Raw genomic sequence first — 26025 nt, forward strand, 5'->3', positions numbered from 1 at the left:
TTGGGACTGTTTGAGTAGTTCTGTTCTTCACTTCCCTTCCCTTCTTTTCCCTTCCTTTTCCTTCCCTTTCCTTTTCTTTTTTTCCTTTTCTCCTTCCTCCCTCCCTCCCTCCCTCCCTCCCTCCCTCCCTCCCTCCCTCCCTCCCTCCCTCCCTCGCTCTTGGTAATTAACTATGCCACTTTTATCCACCCACACAGTCTGCTTTCTTTATGGATAGCCAGTGGTTGGTATGTGTGGGAGCTTCTAGACAGAGTGTGATTGGTGTATGTTTTGGAATCTGGGAGTTTTCCTCCTGAATTGATCGCCACCCCTGGTGTCTAGAATCTGACCGAGGCCCCTGCCTTGATGTGGTTCTTCTACATTTGTACCTCCCAGTCCCTATATTCTCTCAAAATGTTCTTATAGCCTAAAGGGACTTATATTTTCACAGGCTGGCACTTGTCCCCAAAACCATACAATATAGACATTAAGATCATTATTGAATTATATCGCTTATTCATTTGTGATAGAATGGGTGGGAAAAGGAGATATAAGAAGTTAATTTGTTTGATCTCTTTTAACTAATTCTATAAGGGGGTTTAAGTTTTGATGGGTTTTATTCAACCTTATCTACTAGATTGTGCTTCAGATAGGAACAGATGTTGGTTCTTAACTCCTGGAAAAGTTCAGAGAACAGGCTTAGCGGTGACCTGCTGGGAGTGGTCTATAATAGTAACTGGGAGCAGCAGCGGGTTGCATGTGATGTGTCACTTTGTTTTCCACAGATTCTGTTGTGGGTGATAATACAGCTAAATTAATGACTGAAAATAAAGAGCTGAAAGAGACACTTGAAGAAAAAATCAAGGAGGCAGATAAGTACTTGGATAAATACTGTTCCCTGCTTATAAGCCATGAGGAGTTAGAGAAAGCCAAGGAGATACTAGAAATACAAGTTGCTCGTCTGAATTCACAGCAATCCAAACAACATCTCCACAGTTCTCCTTTGCTGGATTCTTCAGTTTCAGGACTATCTCCAACTACTTCTGTGAGTAAGAAGACAATATCTGGCCAAAATAAAACTTCAGGCAAGAGGCACAGGTCCAGCGGAATCTGTGAGAATGGTTGTGGGGCAACACCCTGTACGCCAGAGACATTATCTAAAAAAAGCAGGAAAGCAGTCAATAGTAGCGTTCACCCTACTGAGGACAAGGAAGAGCCTAAGTTTGAGTTGGAGGGACTCCCAGATGTCGTAAAAAAAGGTATGTATAGTTTACAGACAGAATCACAGGGCTGTGGGTGTAGATCATGTGCTTAGCTTGCGTGTGGTCCTTTATTCAATTCCTAGCATTAAAACACAAAAAGTTTGAAATTTCACATAAAAATCGGTATGTGGAAAGATAGAAACTTTTACTTTTTAGGTTTTCCAATTATCGTATAATAGCCCTAACTGCCTGGAGAGACTAGTCCATTTTTAAATTGATGATAAATAAGTGTCTAAAATTAACATACAACATTATACAACTAAGAGACCAACACTACAAAAAGAGCTGGTAGATTTGAAAAATGACTGCTAAAAATGTGTTCGAAATTCTTTTTATAATCACCTTTTTCTTTCTTGAGTCGTGAGCTGGACAAGTGGGCCGGTTGACACTGACTGGAAGAGTTTAGAATTCTCATAACTATGTAATAATTATTGCAGTCTCTAAGACATAAGCAGATTTCCCCTCCTATTATTTCTGTCTTTATTTTTAATTCTCTTTGATATTTTAAGACAGAATCTTACTTTGTAGTCCAGGCTGGTCTTGATCTTGAAGCATTTCTGTCTTAGCCTCTTTGTGTTAAGATTATAGGCAGGTGCCATCATACCCAGCTTCAGTTTAGTTCTAAAAAAAAAAAATCAGCCAGGTGATAGTGTCACATGCCTTTAATCTCAGCACTCAGGAGACAAGCAGGTGGATCTTTGTGAGTTCAAGGATTGTCTACAGAGCAAGTTCCAGGACAGCCAGGGCTATACTGAGACACCCTGTCTAAACACACACACACACACACACACAGAGAGAGAGAGAGAGAGAGAGAGAGAGAGAGAGAGAGAGAGAGAAGGTTGGATCTTTTGCCCTTAACATTGACAACAAAACTGTTTGGAGGAGTTATATTCTGGTAACCGTGGTTCCAAAGTATTTAGCTAACTCACTCTCTCGTAGACTTATTTATAAGAGATTAAGAGTATTGCCTGTAGTCAGATCTGAATGCCTCTGTGGAGGGCCCTGTGATAGTTTTTGTGGCTGGCCTTCTCTTGTCACCAGTCAGACCACTTCCTTTCCTGGAAGGAGATGGCAGAGTGAGCCCTGGAGTCACTGTCAGTTTACCCCCGACAGACAGGGACGGCCTTGTTCCGTCCTATTTCAGTTGTATTAAATGTCCTGCCTATCTTAAAAAGTGCATAATAATGCAACCATGTAGAAGAAGCAAAACTGGTTTTAAAAGATGTGGTTCTCCCTGATTCTTTTTCCCATCATGTCTTTTAAATCTTTTATCTCTCTAGTAAGGATTAACCTGTTAATTTCCTAGTTCATTTGATGACCACCAAGGCAATTATGTAGTTTAATACATTGTTTTCTATGGCTGAGCAGAAACTATGTTTACTAGTTAATTTTACCATTATTGAAACTTGGTACATACACAAGCACCTGAATTCCCATTGCTAGCACAGCTAAAACAGAAAGTCCCTAGTGAATGCCATTTCTGACAAGCAGCTCTTTTGCCCTTAGGGTTTGCTGACATTCCTACAGGAAAGACAAGTCCATATATCCTGCGGAGAACAACCATGGCAACCAGAAGCAGCCCCCGCCTTGCTGCACAGAAGTTAGTGGGATCTTCCCCAACACTTTTGAGCAAAGAAAACATTGCAGAATCCTCAAAACCAACAGCTGGTGGCAGCAGATCACAAAAGGTAATCTGTGAATGTCATTTCCCGCCTGCCATCCTGGAAATCTGATAGATGGCCCAGGGTTGGCTGCTGCAGTGTGAGCCGGAGTGAGCAAGTCCAAGGATATACATCCATTACCCAAAGGCTGTTTGTAAATAGCTTCCTGGAAAGCGGTGCTGTTACAGGAAGCTCAGTACGTTTATAAGTTTCAAGCTTGGCTTGAATAGTTGTAAGAGGTTGTTTCCCTTTGGGCCACAGTGTTGGCCATTTTGGATCTCTCACTCTATTTATCTTCCTTTCTGGAGCATCAAAGCTTCTGGTTCTCTGTGACCTTTTTTCTCTACATTGTACAAAAGGTGGAGAGTATTTACTCAGCTGGTTTGTATTCCTGATACTGTAATTCACTCTAGCAGCCCTGTTTCTGCACACAAGTACATGTGCTTTACCTTCATTTTAAATCCCAGGCTTGTCTTGAACTCCTGATCTTTCTACCTTCACCTCCTGAGTGCTGGTATTACAGATGTGCGCCACAGCTCCCTGCTGGTCTTTGTGCACAACACACTTATTATTAACTAACTACACTTATTATGTTTCTTAACTCAGTTTTACTTGCTGATCTCTTACACTGGTGTGGTAAAAGAACAAAGGAGGTGACATTCCTGAAAGATTCAAACCTCCCCAGGCTCACACCTCTCTTTTGCAACTCGTTTGTTTTTCTCAAACTGGCAGCCATGCAAATATTCTTTGAAATTTCTAAAGTAACTTCAGGAAGTTTTAAAATTTTGTGATGTTATCTTGCTTACTTATCAGAATTTAAGTATGTAGTTGGATGACCTTCAATTAGCAAAAACAAAAAACAAAACAAAAAACCCAAAGTTTTCACAAATGTGTTGAGTGATAGTTGATAGCACAAAATCTAGAAGCACTGGTGATTAGTTGTATCAAGACAGCAACACATTGCAAATTGGTTTGTTTTGATTGATGTGCAGATGCTGTGTATATAGTTAAGCCTTGTCATATTTTTCTCATAGTTATAAGTTAATTTAACAGTGAGGAAGGGTGTAGGAGGAGGGCCCGCTTGTTCTTCCTGGCCGCCCAGCTAGCTTAGCCCCGAAATAACCACACAGAAACGTATTAATTAAAACACTGCTTGGCCCATTAGCTCTAGCTTCTTATTGGCTAACTCTTATATTAATTTAACCTATTTCTATTAATCTGTGTATCACCATGTGGCTGTGGCTTACCGGCAGATTCTAACCAGCTTCTGTCTCAGGTGGAGGATCCATGGCATCTCTGGCTCTGCTTTCTTCCTCCCAGAATTCAGTTCTATCTTCTCCGCCTACCTAAGTTCTGCCCTATCAGGCCAAGGCAGTTTCTTTATTTATTAACCAATACAAGCAACACACAGAGGAGACTCCCACATCAGAAAGGTCTTCATATTTCCATACACTGGGGATGGAGCTGTCCACTCTTGATGCTAGAAGTAGTATATCATATTGTGCAGTTTTCTTCTTCCCCTCAATTAATGTCTCTGTTTCCCTCTGTCCCTTGTAGTCAACTGTTGGCCCTCTCAACAGTACTGGAGTTCAGTAAAGTAGACCCTGACTTCCCCGACTGATGAGGAAAGCTCTGTGAAGTAGAAGGTTCCCTGAAGGAGTGAAGCTGGGAAACTTGACTAGAGCTGTTGGCCATGGGATAGCCACAAGGCTGGGAATCAGGTTTAGAATCTGGTATAAACTGCCATTTTTTACATAGATGATAGGGAGCTCCCCTCACCCCTCAGTTTAAAATAAAAATTCGACTTCTTCCTTTCTGAGACTTAGGTGATACAGATGTTCTGTATGTTAGGCTCCCCTACCACAGGAAACCAGGCACTAAGCTTATATCCATTGTCCATTTGTAGCGCTTGCTCAAATTTCTGTCTTCTGATTTACAGTATGTAACTAGTTATATCTGGTTTGTCTGTGTTATCATGTCTAGCAAAAAGTCTTGACATCTAGCAAATGTTTGTAGAATGAATGGAGCTGTGAATATTATCTTGAAGTGACTTTAGTAATGTGATTTTTATAAAGATAGGAAACTGTCCTGTGAAGTCACCACAGGGCCTTTTCTTTTTTTCTTTTTTCCTTTAAAGGAATTGATGGTAAAAGCAGTTTGCATGTGGTGTTCAGATTTATTACCTAGGAGAAGAGTTTTGCACACTAGGGGGCCTGCACTCTACACTGCTGTGGAGCCTGCTGGTACTGGGCAGTAACCATGGTTTCCTGCAGATTTGTGTTCTCTGCATTAGCTACATGCAGTCTAGTTGGCACCAGCAGTTATGAATTACAAAGCAGTTTTGTGCACTTGAAGAATGGCAGGGGTCCTCTTGAAAAGAGGGTCTAGGAGATTTTATGATTAGATTCATATTTTAAAAACACAGCCTAGTCATTTTCACTTTAAGTCAGCATTTTCTGAGATGCTCTGTAAAAAGTACTTACAAGTATGTTTCATCATTTAGTTTAAAAAGCACAGAACAAGATTTTCTTTACTAAAACAGGTGCTTTGACACTCAATTGTAAATTCTCCCCTAAGGTCAGAGCTGAGTTCAAGGCAGCTCCTTATGTCATTTATTAATATCTGATGAGTTCAAGGTATTGAAAAAATGGGTAAGATGCATTGGGTGTATTGTTCTGTTCATAAGTTTTTGAGATGAGGAAGCCCAGGAAATGCTAGTCTGCTGGAAACAAAGGAGTTGCTGTTTATAGGTTTGGTTACCTGATTGTTTCTGCTTGGTGGGCTGGCCACTAGAAATTTTAAGACTCACATGGATGGTAGTGATGCCTTGAGCATAGGGTCAGTTAACAGCTCTTTTAAGACATTGCATCCCACCCCTACCCCCCACCCGCTGCTAGTAGGATTCATTTCTATCAAGCCACCTATATCTCTATTCTCTCCCTAATCTGACTGCAGACTTTGCTGGTGAGATGGGTAGTGGCACTGTCTGAGAGATTCAGGGCCTTGCTTGGCTTTGAACCATTCAGAAAGCAGATGTCTACATGAGCACCACACTTAACACTGTACTCACAGAGTGTCACTGACTCAGTTCCATGTCAGAAAAGCCAAGGAACGTACTGTAGTCACTTCCTTAGTTCCTTATCTCTGTGAGCCCTCATTCTCCCTCCTTTTCTCAGTCGCTGAGTGAACCTAAACACTTGTGACTAATAGATTCCAGGGACACCCTTGTCTTGGTCTCACTGCTTTTTATAAAAAGGAAAAAGAATGGTAGTTCCAATAGAACTTTCCCTTCAACTTTTCACACGTGGTAATTTCCCACCAGCTCCTGATCTTTGGCTGCCGCTTTGTCAGTGTCCTGTGCACCTGATCTGAGATAGAAACAGGATTTCTAATTCACTGTTTTTTGTAATGCAGAGTATTCCAACTGCCCTTTAAAGTCACGTACTTCTTGTAGAGGAAACATAAATGGAAAAACAATCTCCATTCTTGTATCCTATTTCAAAATAGTACCTGAAAGTCTTTCTTAGGGAGTGTCTGTCATATAGTTATTTTGGGGACACTGCACTGAAAGACCTATCTGTACTTTCAAAATAGCCATTCTTGAATTTAAAATTTTTATTATCTTTTCCTTTTTGGAGGATGAGGAGCAGTGCTGGGTAGAACTGAACATAGGACTTCATGCATTTAGGCAAATTCTCTACCACTGAGCTCCATCCCTAGTCCTCCTTTTAATTTTTAAGACAGTGTCTAGCTAAGTTACCTGGCTGTCCTGAATTTACTCTTTAGCAAGTTCAAGCAGGTCTTGAAAATTGCTTATCCTCTTTCCTTTGCCTCCTGAGTATCTAGATTGGCAGGCTTCACTAGGCCCATTAGGTGACTGGCTGGTTTTTGTTGTCAGTTTTGTTTTGTTTTTAGCTGCATCTCACTATTGTGCAGGCTAGTCTTGAGCTGATCTCGTCTTTTCACTTTGCTGCTCCATTCTTCTGAAGATCTTGTATATGAAACTTCCATTCTTGCTTTTAACTTCTTTTACCTTGCTTTTTGTCTCTTTTTTTTTTTTTTTTTGGTCTGGAGCTCGCCAAGTAAAATAAACTGTTGAGCAATCCCTAGAGCACTGTCATGCTAGCCCTTTTATGTGGCTCTGGGGCTGCACATAGGTCCTCAAGCATTTTATAAATAACCTCCCCAACCCTTCTATATCTTATTCTCCTAGCCTAGATTTCCTCATTTTATTTATCATAAATTTTTACTCAACAACTATATCAGCATCTTACCATTTCTTAAAGTTTTGTTTTCTAGTATAATCTCTCATCTAAAAGACACATCATAGGAGATTTACTCTTTCTGGACTTTATAATTAGATAACTCTTCCAAATCTAGTTGGAAACAACATCATTAAGAGAGTGATTGAGAGCCAGGCAGTAGTGGCGCACATCTTTAATCCCTGTGCTTGGGAGGTAGAGGCAGGAGAATCTCTGTGAGTTTGCCAACCTGGTTAGAGTAAGTTTCAGGTCAACCAGGGCAACACAGAAAAATCCTGTTTCGGAAAAAAAGAAAAAGAAACAAAAGAGTGTGATTGACACTTCAATGTGGTTCCTAGGCATTTGACATGTTGTAAATATGCTTTTCTTCCAAAGTCAGCTGCACACATTTGTATTGCACTTAATGTGAATGCAGCAGGAATTTTGGATCAATGAGGCAGGCTTTGGTTTTTAGTTCGGAGTTTGCTATGTGATCAGGCACATTGTGGGTATTAACAATGAATGTAGGTAAATAAGATGCTGTCTTTGCTTTCAGTTTGCCTTCTGTTCTGACATACCAAGCTAGTGATATTTCATTTGTATTTTAATAAATAAAGCCTGCCTGAAGATCAGAGAGTAAAACAGTCCCCCTGGTCAGCCTTACAGACTAGTCAGTGGTGACACACACCTTTAATCCCAGTAACCAGACTAGTTTGCCATAGAAGCCGGGCAGTAGTGATGCACTCCTTTAATCCCAGCCCTAGAAAGGAATATAAGACAGGAGGAGACAGCTCTCACACACAGTCTTATTCTGAGATTCCTGGAGGCAGGCTCATCATTTTAGGCTGGGGTAGAGGTAAGAGCCAGTGGCTGACCCTTTTGCTTTTTTGACCTTCAGGTTGAACCCCAATATCTGTCTCTTTATTAATCATGCTACACCACACTTGCTTGGGAACAGGGCTCTGGTTGTCACTGGTGTCAAGAGAAGCTTAGGACTTGTTAGAAGGGGTATTTTAGCTCCTGTTAGGTGACTTCTGCTTTCCAGGAGGAAGACAGTTTCATCTCTTGGGAGTGGGAATGTGACCAGGACTGATGGTACAGATCTCCAAGTCTACCAGCAAGGAAGGCTGAGGCAGGAGGATCACAAGTTCAAGGTCCCTCTGGCCTATAGAGTGAGTTTATGGCTAGTCTGGGCAACTAAGTGACCCTCTATTTCAAATCCAGAGTAAAAATTATATATGCTACTTGCATGGCATATATAATGTCCTTGGTTCAGTCTCCAATAGAACAAAAAAAATGACAACTACTGAAAAATGTGAATGTGATATTTGAACCTCTAACAAATTGTGTATATTGCAGGCCAAGGTTGTTCAGCAGAGCTCGGTGGAGTCACACACTGCCTTCCCAGAACGCCTACAGAAGTCTCTCACAGCCAGTAATGTTCCTGGGAAAAACTCTACAGAGAGCCCCAGGGAGGGCCTGAGGGTCAAGCGGGGCAACGCTGCCTCCAGCCCAGCTGCTGGGCCTGACCCAACAAACAACGAGAACTGCCGTGTACAGTGAGATGTCAGGGTTCCAGAAGGTGTCAGTCAAACCATTCTTCCTGTGGGGCCTGACTTGAGCTAAGAGCACTTTGTCATGGGAGAATAACTGGACCCTTATGGTCTATGTGTGGCCTTGATGTCTCTGTATGTAAGATGGGAAAAGTCTGGAAGCACCTATTACATAGTCTTTGTTCCTAACCACGGCTGTAAATAATAGTGTGTAGATAGAGCTTGAGAATTTGCTGCAGTTAAATGGAAAGCACCACAATGATTTGTATGTCTGAATTTTACACTTAGAAAACCCTGCAGTGATTTGATTTAGGATCTTCCTTGTAAAGTGTAAGATAGTTGTAGATAAGAATTTTGCTGAGTAAAATGAGAAGAATCTATGTGAATGTGGTATGTTCATTCTTTCAGTGTGTTTTATAACCACCTGCTCAAATAACCTGTGATGTGTGTGTGGGGCATTGGGAGTGTATGTTTATTTCTAGTTAGTCTAATTGTTGCAGACACCTTAGAAGTGGTATAGATCATGTTTACATTCACTGTGTTTTTCTTGTTAAAGTCATAGTTCTTTTGGTATACATTGCTGTATCTAATGATATATTAAAATATGTTCTCAGAAAAACCTTTTTGTAAAATTTTTTTTGCTAAATATAAAAGCATTGTGACTTGTGGCACCATGTCATATTAAGATGGTTGAATGATTGGTACATATCTTTGAATACATGATAACCAGTATGCTTATTGAACATGAGACATACTTTGAAATGTTGGTCATACAAGTGGTATGAGAATATGGATGTGTCCAACTGTTTGATACCCTGTGCTCCTTAAATCATATCAGCAAAGGTACAAGATTGGATTGTTTCCATCTATTTGTTGAAAAGTTGGAGGTATTTGACCCACATCAGATAAAACCTTTGACTAAACCTCTTTGCCTTTGAATAAGAGTAAAAATGTTTTCAGGATTTAAATTAGTAGATAATTTGTTCTTGACTTTCAGTTCAAATTGCTTCAAAGTCATTTTAGATTTTAATAATGTTTCTAACAAGTAGTTCCATGTAGACTGACTTTTCTTTCCCACCTGCCAGTGTCCAAATAACTGATATGGAGACTTAATATTAATTATAAATGCTGGGCTGATAGCTCAGGCTTATTACTAACTAGCTCTCACAATTTAAACTAACCCATTTCTATTAATCTATATGCTGCCATGTGGCTCCTTTACCTGTCCTTCAGCATGTTTTGTTCTCTCTGTGTCTCTTAGCAACTCACGACTCTGCCCTCCTCCTTCCCAGCATTTTCTGTCCCTAAAATTCTGACTAGCCATTAGCCAATCAGGTTTTTATTAACAATGAGAACAGTATTTGTTTACAGTGTACAAAGATTGTTTCTTAGCAGTTCCCACTTTTTGTCTAATTGTAAAGGAAGTTTTTTTTTTTAACTTTAACATAGTAAAATTATATAAAACAAAAAGTTGTCAAGAATTGCAGTTATAGCCGGGCGGTGGTGGCGCATGCCTTTAATCCCAGCACTCGGGAGGCAGAGGCAGGCGGATCTCTGAGTTCGAGGCCAGCCTGGTCTACAAGAGCTAGTTCCAGGACAGGCTCTAGAAACTACAGGGAAGCCCTGTCTTGAAAAAAAAAAAAAAAAAAAAAAAAAAAAAAAAAAAAAAAGAATTGCAGTTATAGTATCCAGTCCATTTGTATTTGGAAAATCAGGAATAATATTTTATTATCTTTGTGAGTTTAAAGTTTTATATCTAAATTACCTTTTATCATAACTAAGGAAAACTTAAGTCTAACTATTTAGTCTTTAACTCTATCAGTGACACCAGAAGGGTGAAATGTTACCTAATGACGGACATATCTGGCTGCTTTGACAGTTACCCAGTTTTTCAGTGATGTTGGGGCATCCATCTTTGGCCTATAGCTCTAGAATATTTGATAGACATTTTTGAGAAGCAGGGCATTTTGAAGGACTGTCCTACTTTGTCATGGTGAAGTTTGGCAGTCACTTGGCTTGAGTCCTGCTGATCTAATTTGGACAGTATCCTGTCAGCAATTGAGCTAAGGGCAGTCCTCCCCCACAATAGCTAATTTTTGCTATAAAGAAAACAAACTATATGTATTTTTCAATGTCTATTATTGTCTCTGCAGTAGATTAGTGCTTTTAGAAGCAGACATATCTCACTGTCATGAGAAACCTTATTATGTAGGTCTTTGAAGTGTTTGACTACTGACTATCTATCTAAATATATCTGTGTATGATCTTGAAAACATACCTAACATGACTAAGTTTGGTAGTTATGGGTGACTACTAACCTGTACTACTTTATTAGCCTAAATAACTTTGAAGGACTAATATTTTTACATAACTAAATGAGCTGCATAGGTACAATACTTTAACAGAAATAGAATTAACTTTAAATTTTTATCAATAAACCAAAATCTGTACCATTATAAAATATTTTTAGGTTAATTTTTTTATTGGTTAAAATAGATTCAATAATCTACCCTTTTATGTGATCATTTATATATCATATTCCCCCTCTTTTCCTTTAGAAAGAGATCTTTGAATTTAACTCCTTTTAACTTTTTTTTTCTGAGTATGGCCAATAACAACTTGTAATCATTCCTGCTTATAACAAACATCCATAACCCATTTTTTTCTTTTGAGAATGTTGACTTTTTTTTTTTTTTGTAATTGCTTCCTGTTGTCTGGGGGGCATTGACATCTTTAGGGGAAACTTGGGAGAAATCAGGATAAGTTAAGTCTTGACTGGAGTATTCTGTTATACTGGATCATTTCAACCAGCAGCCTTGAAGCTGTTTTGGATGCCTTACCATCTGGAACATTATTGGTGTCTGGTCCCCTTGCTCTGAAAATTTATAAAACTGTTAAAGTTAACATTCATATCTACATTACTAGGAATATCGACTGTGCCTGGTACACAAGTCAGCCAAAGATAATTCTTATTTTATGTTTGAGCAGGTAGAATATACATTACATGTTTTGTAGGTTTTTTTTTTTTTTTTAAGGTTTATTTATGTCTCTAGTCAGAATTTTCAGGTAGTCATCCTTGATCAGACCTGGTCATCTTTGACCTGGAATAAATCCATAGCCTCTTATTTTCTGTGGAAATAAAAGCATAACCTTTGCCCCAAAGCAATATACCTTTTGACTTCCATTTTGAAGTCAAGATATTTTTAAAGTACATAAATTAGTTTATTCCAGTAATTTCCATAATTCAGTGTCTCTTAGCAGCTATGACTTCTTCCTCAACAGTCAAAAAAATTCAAAGACAATAACATACAATATCCAGACTTTGGGTGTATTTGCCAACATTACATGGCTTTTTTATGTTACTTTATTCCCTTTTTAAGGTCTTCATTATTTTAAAGCTATATAATGTATGTCTGCATATACTCTGTCTTCTCTCTCTCACGCTTATATATATCATTAAACACTGTAACCCATCTGGAGGCTTTTATTCTGTCTGAATCTATCTTTACTGAGCATCTGTGTTTTTTGAACAAATGAGATGAATCTAAACAGTCATGTCAGCCACCACCACTTGTGTGGCTTAGTTTAGTGCATAGTGGTAGTGCATGGTGGTAGTTTACTCATCCCACAGACAGCTGCCAGAGGAGGGCACTCTACCACAGTACCACAGCCTGCATGAGACACCAAACAGCTTAGCTCATGGCATGCATGCTGACAGGGCTAAGGCTGGTAGCTTAAATCTGCAGGCAGTGGCTGGGATACACATCTCCGTATTGTAGCTGGCAGGAAAGACATGCTCGTGACTGGTATGAGAGACACGAGACTAGGAAGTTGCGCCTGGCTCCATCTGTCTAGAACCCTTTTCCTAGTCTCACGGGTTTTATGTGAATGTAGGTGCCACACATTTGGTTGCCATTTGTAAGCCGACTTTTCCATCTGCCAGTTCCCAAATAACTGACAGGGAGACTTAGTTATAAATGCTCAGCTGATAGCTCAGGCTTATTACTAACTAGCTCTCACAACTTAACCCAGTCAAATATAGGGGTTAAAGCTGAAAGATCAGAGAAGCAGAGTAGTCAGCTACCAGAGAGTTCTTAACCTCTATCAATGTGTAGACACAAAGGGGCAATCCTGACTCTTCAAAATCTCAAGACTGCATCTGAGACTGAATTTTTTTTTGTTTGTTTGTTTTGTTTTTCGAGACAGGGTTTCTCTGCAGCTTTAGAGCCTGTCCTGGAGCTAGCTCTTGTAGACCAGGCTGGTCTCAAACTCACAGAGATCCGCCTGCCTCTGCCTCCCGAGTGCTGGGATTAAAGGCTGAGACTGAATCTTAAGGCTACATCTGAGCTCCTGTCTCCTCCTGCCTTATATTCCTCTCTCCCACTAGCCATGTCACTCCTGTCTCCACCTCCCTAGTGCTGGGATTAAAGACTTGTGATCTCAGTGCTGGATCACTCTTTTATGAGCTGTTTCTCTTAGACAGATTCAATCTCGTGTAGTCCAGAATGGCCTTGAACTCACAGAGATCCGTCTGCCTCTGCCTCCTGAGTGCTGGGATTAAAAGTGTGCCACTGCCTGTCCTCTATGGCCAACTAGTGGCTTAACTCTGCACTCTGATCTTTAGGTAAGCTTTATTTGTTAGAACAAAATATCACTACAATATGGCTTGTGGTTTTATCTGTCCTCTAGCATGTCTTTCTCCCTTTGCTTCTCCTGATGACTCCTCTGATTCTGCCCCTCTTCCTAACATTCTCTTGACCTCTAAAATTCTGCCTAGCCATCAGCCAATCAGCTTTTTATTAACAATGAGAGCAGTATAGATTTACAGTGTACAAAGATTGTTCCTTAGCAGCTCCACTGTTGGAAGATAAACCACCAGCATTAAGACGAATGGTGTCCATCTCCTGAAAGTGCTGGCACAGTGCCAAACCTTCCCAAGGAGCGACTGCTGGGGTCAGGCCAGCGGCTGTAAGGAATGCCTCCAGTGACAGATCCCACACAGGTGTTGCTGAATACTTCCCAGGGTCCTCTTTTTGTTGGTCCCCCATACCTGCTTTGTGACATTGAATACCTGTGTTACTGGAAGCAATGGATTCATTCTTTGGTTGAGTGTCAAACTTAGGGTAAAGAATGGTTTGTTAGTTGCAGCAGGTGAGGAGCATGTTGAAGATGGTTCTTAAAGCAATATCTGAAACAAAAAAGGCTTTCATTGGCCAATACCAGTTGTGTGTGGGCACATTCCTGAGCAAGATTGTAATGACTGTCTCACTGTGTAGCCTGGCTGGCCTAGAATTCATCTGCCTGACTGTGTCTCTGAAGTACTGGGGTTAAATGCTTGTGCCACCATGCCTAGTCGGTCAGTACTTAAAACTTATTTATGATCCCTTTTCACATGAGACTGTACCTGGTATATAAAATAGTATTCAAATGTCTGCTGATATAAGTTAAGTTTATTTTAGGCTGGGGATATAACTCAGTGTTCAAGTTTGTGTAGTATGCCCAAAGAATGAAGTTGGATCCCCGTGCTGCCAGCAAAGCAAAACCTAAAACCTTTTGGTGTACATATCATTTAACCAGATTTAACTATTTTTTTACAAAGAAGCAAAGTTGCTTCCCAATGAGATGAATGAGTATTTTACATAAAGAATGAAGTCTTAGCTGAGCATTTGGTACTGCAGGATGTTAAGAGCATTCATTATTTCCCGGAGTTGACTGATGCTTGTATTTTATAATCATCAGTGGGGAACACTGCTTCACATAAATATGTAATACAAGATGCCACAAAGTACATTCAGAACCATTTCAGAAATATGAATTCTGTCTCAGTCTGAAGCCAAAGTTCATGGGGGGAGGGGAAGAGCAGATGTTTGCTGTGGCATGTGAGCCCAAACGTGTGCATTTACCGGAGTAGTACAAATTTAAAATCAATCCATAGATAACCATCAATTTGATACATGCTAAAGAATGATCATAGGAAAATACTGTCTGTTGTCTGCAATTGTTTTTATAACAGCAAAAACCTTGACGGACAGTGAAGTCCACAGCATGGAATAGTGTTGACCCTGAGCTGTAGTGGTGTAACCTCTACCCCAGCTGAGTTACACCAGTTGCCACCCCATACAGTTGTGCTTAGGTCCCAACAACAGCTCGGTGACCATGGTTTACGGTTCAATGTCTTTGGACTGCCTAGCCTGAAAGTTAGTTCACCATTTAAAGGGATAGCAGTTATTTCCCTGTGAATACGGAAGTTGGATCCTAAATGGCTAACAATTTTTATAATCAGAATTGTTCAAAGTTGGCAGCATGGGTCATGAGCTTGAGCTACATGTGTGATGAAAACTAGATGTGTTGGTTCCAGTGTCTTGTAAAGTGGCTGACATAGAAATAGAATGCCAGCTGACTTTTATGGGGAAACAAACCAAGCTCAGAGACCTGGGGATTTTGTTCTCATCTGCACCATGAAGGGCAAGGCATGGTGGAAAGACATTCTTCCTGAGCTGGAACTGAAATGGCAGTTGTTAGGGCTCCCGTGGGACAGCATCTTCAGCGAGGGAGTGACACCTGAAGTTTTGTTGTCTGATTCCTTAAGAATCCCCTCCCCAGGTGTGTTCACCTTCAAGATTCATTTGAGTCTTTTCATTTGGTTCCAAATTGATCTGTCTTCTCAGTGCTGTTTAGTTTGCAGATGTATTAACCTGGAAAATTCAGGGCACTTCTTTGAGTCTACAAGGGGTCTGCAAATGACTTTCTAACTACTTTCAGGGGCACAGAACATTGGTTGTTATTTTGGAATCTCCAGGTTCTTTCAAAATTACTTGAATGCCAGCAATACGTCATAAAAGTAATTTAAGTGGAAGACAAAGTGACTGGTTCCCACCAGTCCCGCGTTCAGAGCTCCTAGTCCTTCACAGTGCCCTTGTGGTTGAGCATTGGGGTGTGTGCTGTCTTAAAGAGGACACTGGCAACCTGGAGTTGGCAGGTGCCACTTGGCATTTGAGGACGTTTGAATTGTGATCTCTTAACCATGACTCAGCTAAACCATCTTCCTGTTGGAGTAAGGGGTGGAGAACTAGCGTACTGCCTAGAACAGGTCAGGGGCTTCCAGGCATGTAAAACTTGTGCCCCATTCTAACACAATTGCCCATCTACGGCCATGACTCACCTGAGCCTTTGTTGGAAGTGAAAGTACATCTCAAGTCATCTTTGTAGGGTTTTTTTTAAGTCTTAATGTGAAGCCAATGCTTTGGGCCCCTTTTGTGAGTGTGATGAAGTAGCAGGCACTGGTAGGTCTCTGACTTGGAGATCTAGACCATGTTGAACAGAGAATACATTTCCCATCAACCTTGTAGAATGTGGGTATTCTCGTGTGATGAAAGGTGACGTGTATTGGTTACTTCCTGTGCTACAATAAAACACCAACAGAAACCCCCAAGGGAGGGGAGGTTTATTTTGACCCTAAATTGAGGGGCTATAGTTTATGACAGGGAAGGCATGGCAGCAGGGTCATGAAGTAAGGTGACTGCCAAATGCAAGTGCAGCAACCCAAAGAGGATGTCTGATGTCTGATGTCCAGCTATGTGTCTTAGGCCCTTAAGACAGGGTGCCTTACTGAACATAGAGTTAGGCTGGTGACCAGCAGGCCCCAGTGATCCTCTTGTCTCTGCCCCCACTATACTGGTAGGCTCTCAAGCCCAGCTTTTTATGTGCATGCCAGGGATTTGAACTCAGGTCCTCATGCTTGGGTAGCAAGCATGCTTACCCACTAAGCCATTTCCCCATCCCTATCTTTTAAAAACACTGAAGCTAGAATTATTAGAAAAACATTGTGTTCCTCTAACATAATAGGTTAGTTTTAGATCAACTTCTGTTCTCCAGTTTAGTATACCACTAAACCTGTGCTTTGCAAAGAAGTGTAATCACAGATTTGTGTATAGCATTCAATTGCTGTTCATGCAAATGAGCCATTACACTTTTTTCATTTGTTTGACTCATTAAAAATACCCAAAGAAAACAATTACTGCAATTTTACTTACAAATGAGTTATGCTCTTTAAGTTCAAATTTAAATTGGTTGTTTAGAACTCAGAATAGATTGTCTTATAGAAATAACGTTGTAAATTGTACCTAAAGTGGAGTGGAAAGCAAATTTAGCTCATAATATGTCAAAATGGCAATTTGATTTGTGGCAACTGTACAAGCCTTCATTCACAGTGCTGTGGAAAACAGGTTTTAAGAATGAGATTGCCCGAGACTCATTTTGCTTTCCCATAATCTTTTCTGCTATGTGCCCCCACACTTCTCTTCCTTTTTTTTGTGCCAGTTCTCAGGAGTAGCGTAATGGTCTCAAGATAGACAAATGGGATGCAGACTCATGTCTGCCACCTTGCCAGCTCAGCAGCTGCTCCCAGAAGGGAGCGATGGCCTTAATGTTGGCTCTGACATTGTAGTCAAAAGCAACCCTCTAATGTTGGCATATCTGTGGGTGTTCATGGAAGCGGTTTATTCTGTTCGTGTGATACTAGCATGTCTGCGTGCACCTGGAATTGGCTTACTTTGTTGGTGTGGTGCTGGTGTGTATACATGCACATGGACGTGGTGATTCTATTGGTGTAAAGCTGCTGCTGGGGTGTGTGTGTGTATGCATGTGTTTACATGTGTATGTGTATTTGATGTGATGCTGGTGTGTGTGTGTGCATGTGTGTGTGTGTGGTGTGCATGTACAGAGATGTGGCTTATTCTGTTGGTGTTTTAGGAAATCATAGAGAGATATACCCCCAAGCCTTAGATATTTTGTTCACTCGTAGACTGAGTTCCAGCCCACAGAATTCCCACTAACCTGGCAGATGAATAAGGTTATTGTGTTTATCCTTTTGCCTCAGGGGTCTCTTGCGGATGACCCAGAGATTAATGTGTGAAATCATATTTGCCAAACCCTGTCCTTGCCATTTCAAATCTTTATATCATTCATCCCCATGACCTGGGCTCTGTTTGTTAGGCAGATTGTTTGCTTTTAAAACAAGCCAGAGAATCTATTCTTGTCCCTCAACCCAGAACTCTCTCCCTCTCTGTTTGATTACAACATCTGGCTATTCAATGATGGATCCTAGGCATCCTCGTAAGCTCTCTCTTCAGAGCTACGCTCACTCTCAATCATTACTTTATTTTTTTTTTTTTTAACTTTTTGGTTATTTGAAATGTGACCCCACTCTGTAATCTAGAACGGCCTGGAACTAACCTGTGTAGTTCAGGATAGGCTCAGACTCCATGGTCCTCTTGCTCCAGTCTCCTGAGTTCTGGGATTACCATTGTAAGTCAGCAGATCTGGTCCAGGGCTTTTCATTATTTGCGTACACCGTCTCAATAGAGAACAAAGGCCTGCGGATGTTTAATAACCTACTTGCTTGCCTGGCAAGTTCTTTTCAGAGTTCCACCTTGAACCTGCAGGGTTTCTGTTAGGGATTTACCCAGTTGGTACAGTTGAAAATGTGACATCTTGATTCCCAGCAAAAGCGACAGTGTAGTAGGGACGGGGAATCCAGCCCTCATTGATTTTCTCTGGGCCTTTTTTTTTTTTTTTTGTATGGGGTGAGAGAATAGAGATGTGTCCCCAATCACAGGCATTGGAGCATTCTGAGGCTCTTGATGTGAACAGAATCTCCTGACTTGGAAGGGTAGCTGAGCTACCTAGCAGAGTTGCTGGCTGTGTTCCCTCCGCCTCCTGCTAGATCCTGAAGTCCCGGGGCAGTCCACATGAAGACGGATTGTCCTCGGTGCCATCTGCTTGTTGTTTTAATGGTCATCTTTTTAGAGCCAAGCCTGCAGGAAGTCATGGAAGTGCTATTCCCTGTTCCCTCCTGGGCTTGGCTGATCATGTGTAGCCTATATAGTGTGCTCACTGAGTGACCCGGCAGTCAGTTGCCTGGGACACACAAAGAAGGAGAGAAATATCATTGTTTTGCCAGGCAAGGCGAATGTAGACCATTTTTTTTCTGAAACAGAACTCAGGGAAGAAGGATTCGCATCAGAGGTCGGATGCTCAGCTGCCGTGCTGATACAGACTCAGTCCGTATGGAAATACCAGTTGTGCTTGAACTTGTATCCAGCCCGTCTTCTTAGTGGGGCTAATATTTCCAGAATTCAAAGCACGTTCTTACTGAGAAGATTTACTGCAGATTGCGCCTACCAGGCTGTTGTTTTGAAAACCAGTAGCCCAAGTTTGCGTCCTAAATCTTGTTCCAGCACATGGAATGAAACAAGGGATTTTCTCCTTTGGGCTGGTCATAAACTCATTTAAGAAGAGACCACGAGGGCTTGGAAGAGCTCCACTCTGTTTTCCCAAAGTGGAGGAGAGTGGAGTTTAGTCAGTGAGGAGGTTATCTGAGCCAAATTCTGTCAGTTTTAAAAATTACCCCCAGAGAGAACAGCCGTTGTTGCTGTGGCAGAGATGGAGAATGCCCATCAGAGAACAGCCGTTGTTGCTGTGGCAGAGATGGAGAGTGCCCATCCAACTCTCACTTCCGCTCCCCCTTGTCAGAGCAGCCTGGTTTTGTTCAGATGCTTGGCATCAATTTGCTCAGGGGATACGGGCCGTCCCCCCACCCCAGGGTAATTAGCATAAGCCAGTTATGGCAATTCTTCTCTTGCAGTGTCTTGTTATAATGACCATCCCATAATAATCAACTGGGACCTCCAAATGAGGTGTTTCCAGAAACACGGAGAACACCAGATCAAAAAGACTAGAAGCACCCGGGTTCTGTGTAACAGTCAGACTGCTGGGCAACACTTGGGTTTCTCAGCATGTCAAAATGTTAAAACTACTTTAAAATATTTCTCTCTCTCTCCCTCTCCCTCTCCCTCCCTCCCTCCCTCCCTCCCTCCCTCTCTCTCTCTCTCTCTCTCTCTCTCTCTCTCTCTGCATGTGTGTTTATGCACACGTGTGCAAGACTCTCGGAGACCAGAAGAGGACGTCAGATGCCATGGAACTACTTAGGGGCAGTTGTGAGCCAGCGCTCTTTATATTCCCCCACATGATACCCTAAAAGTATGTTTTTCAAAGCATTTTCCAGGAGCAAATTCTTTACTTCCCTCCCAGACTTGCTGATAAAGTGACAAAGCCTATTCTCATTTTGTTAGTCCACACCTACTCTCTTTACAGTTGCTTTGCCTTAGCCTCCACAGAGTAAGGGAGCACTTTGAAAACCCACAGTCCTTTGCAGCTTTTGGAAGCCCCATAATCTTCCTTTCCCAGGCCTGCCAGGAAAAGCAGTTCTGCCTAGGTGCATACAGGGAAGGTGCCTAAAGCTTAATGTTAGCCTATGCACCAATCAGTTACACTGAAGAATCCAAGAAGAAAGTATGTAGTTAGTGTGCTGGTGAGAGGGTGCAGCCTCTGAAGGGACGTGGGTCAAGCTAGACCTGAGTTTGGTCCCTGGGCCCACAGGCTGTGAAGAGAGAACTGACTTCCAAAGTTGTCATGTGACCTCCATGTGTATGCACACATGTACCTTCAAATAGATTAAAAATTTTAAGTGTATAAAATTTTCTAATGCATCTTAACTTAAATCTTTATTGTAACTTATTCTGCCCTGTGTGATTTCCCCTGAACACCTATGTGGTTTATTATCTAGGTTGTCTGTATTACCTTGAAACTGACAAAATTGAGATCCTAAAGGAAAATAGCTCTCTCTATACCACACTCTATCTCCTAAAAGCTAGATTCCAGGCACCCTTTCAAACAGAGTGCGTGATGTGGGTAGCCGATCTGAACAGTCACCTACCCTGTTCACCAGCCCTGGAAATGACCACTCGGGGTATTGAAGGAGTGACACGTTTGGACCACGTCAAGAGAGCTAGGCCTTGAGTCCTAAAGACCAGCGCCAGTCCTGGCTGACGTCAGTAGGGGAGCTGGGTTAGGTTGGCGGTGATGGCGAGAAAGAACACTGCTGGAGCAAGAGATAAGAGAGCCTCTTGCATTCTGTCCACAGGCTTTCTATTGGTATTTTTTAAAAATCTGATAAATAAAAAAAAAATTAAAAAAGAATTGATTTAGATGTATAACAGGGGTGAGCACTGACGCGGGACAGGTTCCATGCCGCTGCAGTTGTTCTGGGAAACAGCACCAATAGCAAGCTGCCTACTCTGCTCCTGCCATCCAGGCCAGCAGAGGGGAGGGAGGGAGGGAAGGAGGGAGGGAGAGGAGGGGGAGGGAAGAGGGAGAGGGGAGAGGGAGAGGGAAGGGAGGGGGGAGGAGGGGAGAGTTTTTCGATCCGCTCCTCTCCTCTCTCTGACTCTCTAGAGAGAGAGCCCGCCCTCCCTCTTTCCTTAATGAGATCATGTTTGTAGACAAGAAGCCATGCCTTAGGCCGGTACCCCCAAATCTATTGGCAGAATGAATTCCCACAGCCATAATCTGTCAGAATTTGAAGACCTTGTAACTTCTTTCTCTTACGTGGACAATCTGTTTGAATTGCTGATAAGAGCCAGAATGAAACAGGAGGGTGGGTATGTCCAAATCTGTCCTTCATCTCATCTTCAGATGACAATAGGGGAAGCCCCGCCACATCTCATTTCTTGAGACTGTTAACCAGTTGACAGAAAGCTTGAGCTTTGGAAGGAAATTTAACTGAAAAACCTGAGAGGATCATGCACCATTGAAGATCAAGAACAAAGGCAGGTAAATAATTTGCACTAGAAAAAGTACTGCATTTTAGAAATGTTTTTTATTTACTCTGTGCCTATGTGCGCGTGAAGGCTTATTCGACAGGTACGCTTAAATAAACAGACCAGCTCAAAACAACAGATATAATTTAATAATTGAAAACCGGGAAACTCACGCTACCGGAGAAGGTCCGAAGTCCAAACAGGCCAGGCGATCACAGCGAGCAGAGAGTGTGCACCTGGATCTCCAGGTTTTTCTACCTTGCTCCAGGCGGCCACACCCTAGCCAGATGTGATTGGCTGAGCTTCCCCATCATGCGAGTGCTTGTGCACTCTCTTGTGTGGAGGTCAGAGGACTACTTGTAAGAGTAGTTTCTCTCTGTCTGCCATGTGGCTCTCAGGAAGCAAATGTGGGTTAGCAGGCGTGGTGCCCTCTGAGACATTTTGTTGGGGTCAAACTACTAGATTTTAAAAGTCAGTATAATAGTAATACAGAAAAAGAAAATACTGATTATAAGTCCTCCCTAGCTTTGAACATTTTTATTTATAGTAGAGCTATTGGGAATCCACCTTTCTCATGTAATTTTTTTTTGATGTGACCATAGATTCAAGGCACTTAGCACAGACTCCCATGGGAACAGCTCTGGGCCAGGCTTTCCCCTTTATCCTCTGTTCTGTTTACTGCCATTTTAAATTCTGAAAAGGATGCACATTTAAGAGTGTCTTTTGTTTCCTGGCTTCATATAAAGTGGTCCACGTCAACCAGACAGGCAGTTTACACTTGTAACTCTAGCTTAGGAGGCAGAATCAAGAGAACGGACACAAGTTTAAGGCCAGCCTGACCTGCATGGCAAGTCACATGCTGACCAGGACTGATTAAAGAAACTAAAAAAAAAATTTATTCCACTTCCCACTTCAACAGGTTCCTAGGCCCTCCAAACACATAAACATGATTAAGTCAGGGAGCTTTTAAAGATTTATTCATTTTATCCTTTTATGAAGTAAATTGGTGCTGCCTGGAACAGATGTGTCCCACTGTCTTGAAAATGTTTAGTTATTAAACATCTTAAATGTCAGATTTTGTAGGTCTTTGAAGGGTTTAAAATCATTTATTTACCTAAAATATACCTGTTTAACCTTGAAAACATACCTAATGTGACTATAAAGTTTATTATAGATTAACTGATAACCTCTTTTCTTAATTACACATTGTATTTTAAATGAACTGCATAAGCACAATATCCCAAACAAGAAACATATGTACAATAACAAAAATAACTTTAAATTTGTTTCAATATACCAAAATCTATGCTAATGCGAAATATGAGATTAACAGTTGCCTTTTTATCCTATAGTCCCCTAAATGATAACAAACATCCATAACCAACAACCACCCACCCTACCTCTTGGGAATGTGGGTGTCATGTTCTCTACATTGCTTCCTGTTGTCTGTGGGCAAAGGCATCTTTAGGGTCCCTGAGGGAATGGAGATAATGGCCAAACTGGGAAGATCAGTTGTAACTTTTGCTGATATATATCACCTGTCAAGATTCAGGAGGTCTCCCCTGGTCAATCCTGATCTATACCAACTCTGAAGGAATCCTCAGCCTCTCAAAAACTCTTCCCCAATGTAACATTTTTTAAATTTCTTTTTTAAAGTTAAGATAGCCCTAAACTATCCAGGCTGGTCTATTCCACCAGTCTCTAACAATCCACGTCTCCTAGCAGCTGTCATTTGCTCATCAACATTCAAATAATTATAAACAACATAATAACATACAGGACCCAGACTCCCTGTGTATTTCCCGTCTCTACGTGCCTATTGTTTTTTTAAAAAATATTTTACTTCTCTTTTTAAAGCCTTTATTATTTTTTAGACTATTTTCCCTATGACCATGTATAGTCTTTCTCTTTTCTTTCTTAAGCCTATACACATTTTTTAACACAATGGAACCTGTCTAGAGGTTTCTTTCCATCTGACCTTGCTTTAGTCTTTAGTCTTGGTTGTCTGCATGAGCAAAAAAAAAAAAAAAAAAAAAAAAAAAGCTAAGCTATAGCTGGTTCCTCCACCATGGTTTTGAGAGCTGTCAAAGCCTAAAGGTCCTCACTGGTCAGAGGTGTGTGTCCAGGAACAGTATTTAACCTCCAAGTTCTAGGAAGTGGGTGCCCTGCAAGTGTTTTAACTTTCCTGTTTCTACTAGACATGTTTAAATGCTATGCTTTATGGCAGGGTTTCTTAAAGGAGCTGTGTATGTATGTATGTATGTGTGTATGTATGTATGTATAGTTTTCTCAGGCCCTATGTGGAAATTCCAGCCTCATGCTGGCTTGTAAAATATAGTTGGCTCCTCCCTCCCTCCTTTTCTTCCTTCCTTCCTTCCTTCCTTCCTTCCTTCCTTCCTTCCTTCCTTCCTTCCTTCCTCTCTTTGGGGGCCTGACACCCAACTCCCAAATAAATACATGAGACTTATTCTTAGTCATGACTACTTGCCTTAGCTTGCCTTGTTTCCAGCTTTTCTAACTTAATTCATCCCATTTCTATTTAAATACATTTGCCTCTAGATTTTTTACCTTTCTTTGTTCTATATATCTCTTTCCTTCTTACTCTGTGGCTGGCAGTGTGGCTGGGTGGTTGACTCCTGGCATCCTCCTCTCCTCTTCTCTCTCCTCCCTCTTCTCTCTGCCTGCCAGCTCCACCTGTTCCTTTCTCCTGCCTAGCTATTGACCATCCAGCTCTTTATTAGACCAATCAGGTGTTTTAGACAGGCAAAGTAACACAGCTTCACAGAGTTAAACAAATGCAACATAAAAGAATGTAACACATCTTGGCATCATTAAACAAATATTCCACAGCATAAAAGAATGTAACACACCTTAAACTAATATTCCACAGCAATAATGAGCTTCACTGAGATTGGTCATGAGTCAGGAAGACTCAAGTAATGGTAAGTAAGAAAAGCAAGACAAACAAGCAAAAAGGTAATCCTTACTGGTAGAAATTCACAGTTCCTTTATGGAATTTTAGTGCACATGTTTCATGACTCCCCCTCCTAATTTTAGGGAGGTCAGTTTCTCCCCTGAAGTGAAGCCAGGCAGAGGTAGGGAAAATGCATTGGAAGTTGGACTCTGGTCATTTTCTGTGAATCCCATTTTTCCTCCTCTGAGACTCCGTTCAGTGTAAGTCCCTTGGTGTGATGGGTAAGACTTCTCTGGAGCTGGCTCCTGTATCAGCAGGGAGGGGTCTCAGCTGTCAAAGATGACTGAATGTGACATTTGGACCCTGCTTCTCTGTTGGCCTCCATCTGGCTCTCTTTTATTTTCCTTTCCCCTGGACTGGACCCCATGAGTCATCTGTTCCTGACCAGGCTGACTTATTGGTTGTTGATCCTGAGGGTGGCTTTGACTCTCTACCAAGAGAAGCAAACTAACAAAACACCAGGCTTCTCCTAAGTATAAAATTATCCATATTCGCTTCATTTTGGGCAAATTAGAAAATGATTCGCCTATGATTCCAACAAAATCGTGTCTCAAATCCAGCCTAAACTTTCATCTTACATACTGGTTTTTTCACACACTACTGTACATTTTTAAAGGTCCTACAAGTACTAGGTGTTCATCAGTGAAAACCTGGGAAACAGGAGACAGTTCTGCTGCTGGTCACTAAGAGATGATGTCCTCCTCTCCCGCCCTCACTCTTTCCTTCATCTGCTCTCGGTTCTTCCATCCACTCTGCCTTAAAAGAGTCAGGAGCTGGGGAGCTGTCCTCGCCTCAGCCTGTTTCACACCTTGCCCATCATCAGTTACCAAGGACACAGTTATGGCGCATACCCCAAAGTTCTTGGTATTTGATTTGGTATTTCCTAGAAAAAAGTACCCAGCATGCTAAAAGCTTCAATAAGTATCAACCCATAGCTGAGTGATTAAAAACACTCAACTATGTAATGCTTAATGCCAGTCTATAGATTTTTCTTTCCCAAGAGGAAAACAACGAATTGTCTTTTGGATTTTTTTTTTTTTTTTTTTTTTTTTTTTGGTGAAGACTGCATGGTCAAGTCAAATGTGTTTGACCACATTTTATTTCACTAAACTTAGAACATTCACTCCAACCTAATTACTGGGTTTGTATTTCCAAACCTAGCTTTCCACCCTCCACCTCTGCACCCTCCACCCCTCCACCTCTCCACCTTTCCACCCCTTCACCCTCCACCTTTCCACCTCTCCACCCCGCCACCCTCCACCCCTCTACTCTCTACCCCTCCACCCTCCACCTTCTAACCCTCCACCCCTTCACCCTCCACCCCTCCACCTTCCACCTCTCCACCTTTCCACCCCGCCACCCTCCACCTCTCCACCCCTCCACCTTCTCACCCTCTACCCCTCTACCCTCCACTTCTCCACCCCTCCATCCTCCACTTCTCCACCCCTCCACCTCTTCACCCTCCTCACTTTTCCAAAGGATTCTCATTCTTCCTTGGATTCCTTCCTTACCTTGCCTGTTCTCCCTTGTCTGGCATAAGCCCCACCTTCTCTGCAGTCTGCTGACCACGTGCTGGGTTTCCAGCTCCTCTTATGAAGACCTAGTGGTGATCCCCTTCAGTGGTCACTTTGATTGCAAAGCTACCAGTGTTTATTCATGTGTATCTCCTACCTTCTCATCTGGAAGTGAAGACTTT

General features: G+C 41.7%; 1 protein-coding gene across 2 annotated transcripts in view; it reads left to right on the forward strand.

Moving 5' to 3' along the window:
• The window catches only part of Cenpf (centromere protein F), a 45432-nt gene extending 36477 nt beyond the window's left edge, over nt 1-8955 (forward strand). For both annotated transcript variants that reach the window (XM_038349734.1, XM_038349735.1), the window contains exons 15-17: nt 765-1238; nt 2748-2929; nt 8503-8955. In XM_038349734.1, the coding sequence (XP_038205662.1) occupies nt 765-1238; nt 2748-2929; nt 8503-8706 (860 nt within the window). In that variant the 3' untranslated portion in view covers nt 8707-8955. The remainder of the gene's footprint in view (nt 1-764; nt 1239-2747; nt 2930-8502) is intronic.
• The last annotated feature ends 17070 nt before the right edge of the window (nt 8956-26025 follow it).

This window comes from Arvicola amphibius, chromosome 12 (genome assembly GCF_903992535.2).
Source record: "Arvicola amphibius chromosome 12, mArvAmp1.2, whole genome shotgun sequence".
In the NCBI taxonomy this organism is placed as follows: domain Eukaryota; kingdom Metazoa; phylum Chordata; class Mammalia; order Rodentia; family Cricetidae; genus Arvicola; species Arvicola amphibius.